General features: G+C 43.5%; 1 protein-coding gene across 1 annotated transcript; it reads left to right on the top strand.

Moving 5' to 3' along the window:
- The first annotated feature begins 1,874 nt into the window (after nucleotides 1-1,874).
- Nucleotides 1,875-4,754, top strand: LOC106572979 (60S acidic ribosomal protein P2). Its single transcript, XM_014147575.2, has 5 exons — nucleotides 1,875-2,020; nucleotides 3,431-3,554; nucleotides 3,631-3,679; nucleotides 4,137-4,232; nucleotides 4,547-4,754. The coding sequence occupies exons 2-5, from the start codon at nucleotides 3,432-3,434 to the stop codon at nucleotides 4,627-4,629; spliced, it is 351 nt and encodes a 116-aa protein (XP_014003050.1). The 5' UTR covers nucleotides 1,875-2,020; nucleotide 3,431; the 3' UTR covers nucleotides 4,630-4,754.
- Nucleotides 4,755-6,802: the final 2,048 nt, after the last annotated feature.

The following is a 6,802-nucleotide window of genomic DNA, read 5'->3' as shown; positions in this document are numbered from 1 at the left end:
AGGACATTTACCAAACTCCAGGCACTTACGTCTGGTGACAGCAGAAGCTTCCTCCTGGTAACCTGTCCAAATAACTTGTTGCCATAGAGGCGGCATCTAATTGTAGTATCTGGAGACTTAGTGACCCCAAGATGTAAACAAAAAATACCAGCCAGTAACAACTAGTATCTCTTGTGTAATAGGCTCCATATCGGTCACTGTGTTGGGTTAAATACCAGGTAGAAACTACTAGTCTCTCTAGACAGGTTGCCTCCCACAATGTACTAATGTTCCAGCAAACACTGCACTGTTGTCTTAGGCGTGGGATTTCATAAGTAACAACTGTCCCAGCGACATTATAAACTGCTCTAGTGGATATCAATGGAATGAACATTACACTGCTGCCCTCTAGTGGATATCAATGGAATGAACATTACACTGCTGCCCTCTAGTGGATATCAATGGAATGAACATTACACTGCTGCCCTCTAGTGGATATCAATGGAATGAACATTACACTGCTGCCCTCTAGTGGATATCAATGGAATGAACATTACACTGCTGCCCTCTAGTGGATATCAATGGAATGAACATTACACTGCTGCCCTCTAGTGGATATCAATGGAATGAACATTACACTGCTGTCCTCTAGTGGATATCAATGGAATGAACATTACACTGCTGCCCTCTAGTGGATATCAATGGAATGAACATTGCACTGCTGCCCTCTAGTGGATATCAATGGAATGAACATTACACTGCTGTCCTCTAGTGGATATCAATGGAATGAACATTACACTGCTGCCCTCTAGTGGATATCAATGGAAAGAACATTACACTGCTGCCCTCTAGTGGATATTTTATCTTTATTTAACTAGGCAAGTCAGTTAAGAACAAATTCTTATTTACAATGACGGCCTAGGAACAGTGGGTTAACTGCCTTGTTCAGGGGCAGAACGACAGATTTTTACCTTGTCAGCTCGGGGATTCAATCTAGCAACCTTTCGGTTACTGGCCCAATGCTCTAACCACTAGGCTACCTGCTGGTTACTGGCCCAACTCTCTAACCACTAGGCTACCTGCTGGTTACTGGCCCAATGCTCTAACCACTAGGCTACCTGCTGGTTACTGACCCAACGCTCTAACCACTAGGCTACCTGCTGGTTACTGGCCCAACGCTCTAACCACTAGGCTACCTGCTGGTTACTGGCCCAACGCTCTAACCACTAGGCTACCTGCTGGTTACTGGCCCAACGCTCTAACCACTAGGCTACCTGCTGGTTACTGGCCCAACGCTCTAACCACTAGGCTACCTGCTGGTTACTGGCCCAACGCTCTAACCACTAGGCTACCTGCTGGTTACTGGCCCAACGCTCTAACCACTAGGCTACCTGCTGGTTACTGGCCCAACGCTCTAACCACTAGGCTACCTGCTGGTTACTGGCCCAACGCTCTAACCACTAGGCTACCTGCTGGTTACTGGCCCAACGCTCTAACCACTAGGCTACCTGCTGGTTACTGGCCCAACGCTCTAACCACTAGGCTACCTGCTGGTTACTGGCCCAACTCTCTAACCACTAGGCTACCTGCTGGTTACTGGCCCAACGCTCTAACTAACATAACTGTACTACTGTACCAGTGTGTTCTGAAACACTCAACACTGCAAAACACACCAAAACACTGGACAGACTTCAAACAAGACTTGTACTTTACTGCTACTCTTTTACCATTCAACTACAAAATCAGTTTTATTTCAGTATAGTTATTAATAGAGCTGTCCAAACTTGCTCAACATTTCAATTTTCACATATTTCCATTTTTCCTATTCATTATTCCACTCCCTTGACATGTTTGTACTGCAACGTTTATGGTTGATGGAAAGTTCCATCCACTAGGTGGCGATGGACATGTGGGAGTAGAATGAACTTTAGTTTCACCATAGAAGAAGAAGAAACGGAAACGGAACCATAAAGGACGTTAATCCTTCCTGTTACAACTCTCAGAACCAACTGACGTTCAACTGTCTGTTTTAGACTTAAAAGTAAGTAAATATGACTATTGGTTTGATCATTTTAAATGCATTATATACAGGTTTGATCTACAACATTTATTTCATATGCTACGAAAACGGGTCTTTTTTTTTTAGCGTCGTGTAAATCGGACTGTCAGTTATAAATGTACACGACGCTAAAAATAAAGATTAGCTAACTATTAGCTTTAAAGGTTCTCGCAAAAGTTGGTTTGATTTTTCAGATTTAATCTGAAATGAAAGTTGATATATTTTTTCCTATTTGTTAGTGTGAATGTAACTGGTGTTGCAGATGTCATCCTCCACTAACTGAGCCGCACCGGACCAACATGCCGTCAAAACAACGCGTCGGTTCAAAAATAGTGAACGCTTACAGTACGCAGAACGCACCGCAGCCTAGTGCGGGAACCCCCCCGACGTAGCGTTGCGTACTGCTCCATTGACAATGAATGAGTTCCGTCAGAACGCATCTGACGGACATGAGGCGTAAAGATCCGCTACGGACTGAAGCACTGCTACTAAAACCAAATATATTCATCTGTTTTATTAAACTATAGATGACTGTAAAGTTTAATAGTAACATCAGAAATCCGAGGTAAAAAAAAGGATTGTGTATTTCCTGTGATTTATTGTGTGGTGGAAACTTTAGTGTGTAATGTTATATAACATCATGAAATATGGCAAAGTAATTCAATATTTCAATATGTGATAGTAAATGTAGCACACTCTATTTCTTCCAACTTTTAAACGTTTCATTTTTTTTAACATAACCTTTATTTAACTTGGCAAATCAGTTAAAGAACAAATTGTTATTTACAAAGACGGCCCTACGCCGGTCCAAACCCTGGACGACGCTGGGTCCACTTGTGTGCCGCCCTACTGGACTCCCAATCACGGCCGGATGTGATACAGCCTGGAATCAAAACGGGGTCTGTAGTAACACCTCTAGCACTGAGATGCAGTGCCTTAGACCTCTGTGCCACTGGGGAGTGACCAACTTTAACCATGGAGAGAGTTTAAACATCCCCTAAGCAGGCGTTCTAGACCAGCGCCTCCCTAGGATGCTGAACGTTTGATGTCCCCTACACTATTAACAATGGCTACCAAAGCTACATTGTAGTCATTTAGCATTTGTGGGAATTGAACCCACAACCTTGGCATTGCAAACACCATGCTCTACCAACTGAGCCACAGGAAAGCCACAGCTACATGAAAAGACAAATATCATCCTTACAATCCCATCCACATCTAAGTTAGCTAGCTATGATGCTAATTGCTAACCCTCTGTCTATGTTGTCTGAATTTTGGGGGGTGTTGAGGACTATTCAGGTAATTTCTATTTTATTCATGCAACATAATAGCTATCTTGAGTGATTTCCAGAATCACAATTGAACCCTGTAATCTCTCCTCCTCTGCTGTAGAATGCGTTACGTGGCCGCTTACCTGTTGGCAGTGCTGGGTGGCAACACCAGCCCCAGCAGTCAGAACATCAAGGACATCCTGGGCAGCGTAGGCATCGAGGCGGACGACCAGCGCCTGGCTAAGGTGGGCGACACAGAGACAGAGTGACAGCTGGTAGTAAAACCCTCACTCTGTCTGATGTTGTGTTGTTCCACTGCAGGTCATCAGTGAGCTGATGGGAAAAGACATTAATGAAGTCCTGAACGCAGGTGAACATCTGTCTGGTTCTCTGCCACATGGACCCCTAGCACCTTCCCTTCCCTGTGGACCCCTAATCCCCTTCCCTGTGGACCCCTAATCCCCTTCCCTGTGGACCCCTAATCCCCTTCCCTGTGGACCCCTAATCCCCTTCCCTGTGGACCCCTAATCCCCTTCCCTGTGGACCCCTAATCCCCTTCCCTTCCCTGTGGACCCCTAATCCCCTTCCCTGTGGACCCCTAATCCCCTTCCCTTCCCCGTGGACTGTACATGGTCCCATTCGAGACTCACTGGAAATAGCAGTGTCAGTCTTGGCAGATTTAGTTGTTATTGACTTCTGTGTATGATTGTTATATTGGTGAGTGTATCGTTCTCCAGGATACAGTTTCCCTACATACAGATCTAGCATCAGCTTCCCCCTACTCTGTGTATCTCTAGTCTAACCCATGTCTGTCTGTCTGGCTGTAGGAATGTCCAAGTTGGCCTCCGTGCCAGTAGGGGGTGCTGTGGCGGTGTCAGCGGCTGGTGGATCTGCTGCTGTTGCACCTGGGGCCGCTCCTGCCTGTGAGAACCGCTCTCCTACGGGAAAGATCTCAATGACATGTTCCTCACAGCCTCTCGTCTCCTTTTCAAACCCCATTGGATGAGAGAGCCAGAGATCCCTCCTCTCTGACCTTATCCAATGGGTTTTGAGAAGGAGACGAGGATGTGAGGAAAAAAATGCAATTGAGATTCTCCCTGTATCTGTCTCTCTGTTTTGGTCTCTCTGACCCTTTTTAATATTGTCTCTCTCTCTCTCTCTCTCTCTCTCTCTCTCTCCGTCTTTCATTTTCATTCTCCCTCCCTTTTTCTCCTGAATTTAAATCTTTTTCTTACAGCGGAAGAGAAGAAGAAGGAGGAGGAGAAGAAGGAGGAGTCTGAGGAGTCAGATGAAGACATGGGTTTTGGTCTCTTTGATTAGTTTTCTGACCTTTTTGTTAAAAACATTTATTTTGCTTTTCTACCTTTTGTTAACTAGAGAACAAAGAAACCCTTTCCTTTGTACATTTTGTTAAAGAAGCAATAAAATAAAGTTTGTGAAATTAAGCTGCTGTGTCAATTAAAAGGGGCATTCTGGGATTTCTCTTCATATCCACATTTCAAAGTGTGGCACCCTGATCAGGGGTGTATGTATTAGTCGGACACCGGAGCAAACGTTTAGAAATGGGAACCGACTTCAAATCAAAGTCAAATCTTATTTGTCACATGTCACAAATTTAGCAGATGTTAATGCAGGTGTTGTGAAATGCTTGTGCTTCTAGTTCCAACAGGGCAGTAATATCTAACAAATTCACAACAATACACACAAACCTCTAATCTAAAGGAATGGAATTTAGAAGCTATAAATATATGGATGAGCAATGAGTCAGACTAAGATGGAATACGGTGTATATATATCAGATGAGTAATGCAACATATCAAATCAAAGTTTATTAGTCAAGTGAATACAACAGGTGTAGTAGACCTCACAGTGAAATGCTGAATACAACAGGTGTAGTAGACCTCAATGCTGAATACAACAGGTGTAGTAAACCTCACAGTGAAATGCTGAATACAACAGGTGTAGTAGACCTTACAGTGAAATGCTGAATACAACAGGTGTAGTAGACCTCACAGTGAAATGCTGAATACAACAGGTGTAGTAGACCTCACAGTGAAATGCTGAATACAACAGGTGTTGTAGACCTCACAGTGAAATGCTGAATACAACAGGTGTAGTAAACCTTACAGTGAAATGCTGAATACAACAGGTGTAGTAGACCTCACAGTGAAATGCTGAATACAACAGGTGTATGTAGTAGACCTTACAGTGAAATGCTGAATACAACAGGTGTAGTAGACCTCACAGTGAAATGCTGAATACAACAGGTGTAGTAGACCTTACAGTGAAATGCTGAATACAACAGGTGTAGTAGACCTCACAGTGAAATGCTGAATACAACAGGTGTAGTAGACCTCACAGTGAAATGCTGAATACAACAGGTGTAGTAGACCTCACAGTGAGATGCTGAATACAACAGGTGTAGTAGACCTTACAGTGAAATGCTGAATACAACAGGTGTAGTAGACCTCACAGTGAAATGCTGAATACAACAGGTGTAGTAGACCTCACGAAATGCTGAATACAACAGGTGTAGTAGACCTCACAGTGAAATGCTGAATACAACAGGTGTAGTAGACCTCACAGTGAAATGCTGAATACAACAGGTGTAGTAGACCTCACAGTGAAACGCTGAATACAACAGGTGTAGTAGACCTCACAGTGAAATGCTGAATACAACAGGTGTAGTAGACCTTACAGTGAAATGCTGAATACAACAGGTGTAGTAGACCTTACAGTGAAATGCTGAATACAACAGGTGTAGTAGACCTCACAGTGAAATGCTGAATACAACAGGTGTAGTAGACCTCACAGTGAAATGCTGAATACAACAGGTGTAGTAGACCTCACAGTGAAATGCTGAATACAACAGGTGTAGTAAACCTTACAGTGAAATGCTTACTTACGAGCTCCCTAGCCAACAATGCAGTTTCAAAAAATACGGACAAGAATAAGAAAAGTATAATTTAATAATGTAAACATTATTAACATTTATTAAAGTGACCAGTGATTCCATGTCTATGTATACAGGGCAGCAGCCTCTAAGGTACAGGGTTGAGTAACCAGGTGGTAGCCGGCTAGTGATGGCTGTTTATCAGTCTGATGGTCTGGAGATAGAAGCTGTTTATCAGTCTGATGGCCTGGAGATAGAAGCTGTTTATCAGTCTGATGGTCTGGAGATAGAAGCTGTTTATCAGTCTGATGGTCTGGAGATAGAAGCTGTTTATCAGTCTGATGGCCTGGAGATAGAAGCTGTTTATCAGTCTGATGGCCTGGAGATAGAAGCTGTTTATCAGTCTGATGGCCTGGAGATAGAAGCTGTTTAACAGTCTGATGGTCTGGAGATAGAAGCTGTTTATCAGTCTGATGGCCTGGAGATAGAAGCTGTTTAACAGTCTGATGGCCTGGAGATAGAAGCTGTTTACCAGTCTGATGGCCTGGAGATAGAAGCTGTTTATCAGTCTGATGGCCTGGAGATAGAAGCTGTTTAACA

Source organism: Salmo salar, chromosome ssa15 (genome assembly GCF_905237065.1).
Source record: "Salmo salar chromosome ssa15, Ssal_v3.1, whole genome shotgun sequence".
Taxonomy (NCBI): Eukaryota; Metazoa; Chordata; class Actinopteri; order Salmoniformes; family Salmonidae; genus Salmo; species Salmo salar.
The sequence above is the reverse complement of the archived record's forward strand: the minus strand, read 5'-3'. Positions and strand labels throughout refer to the sequence as shown.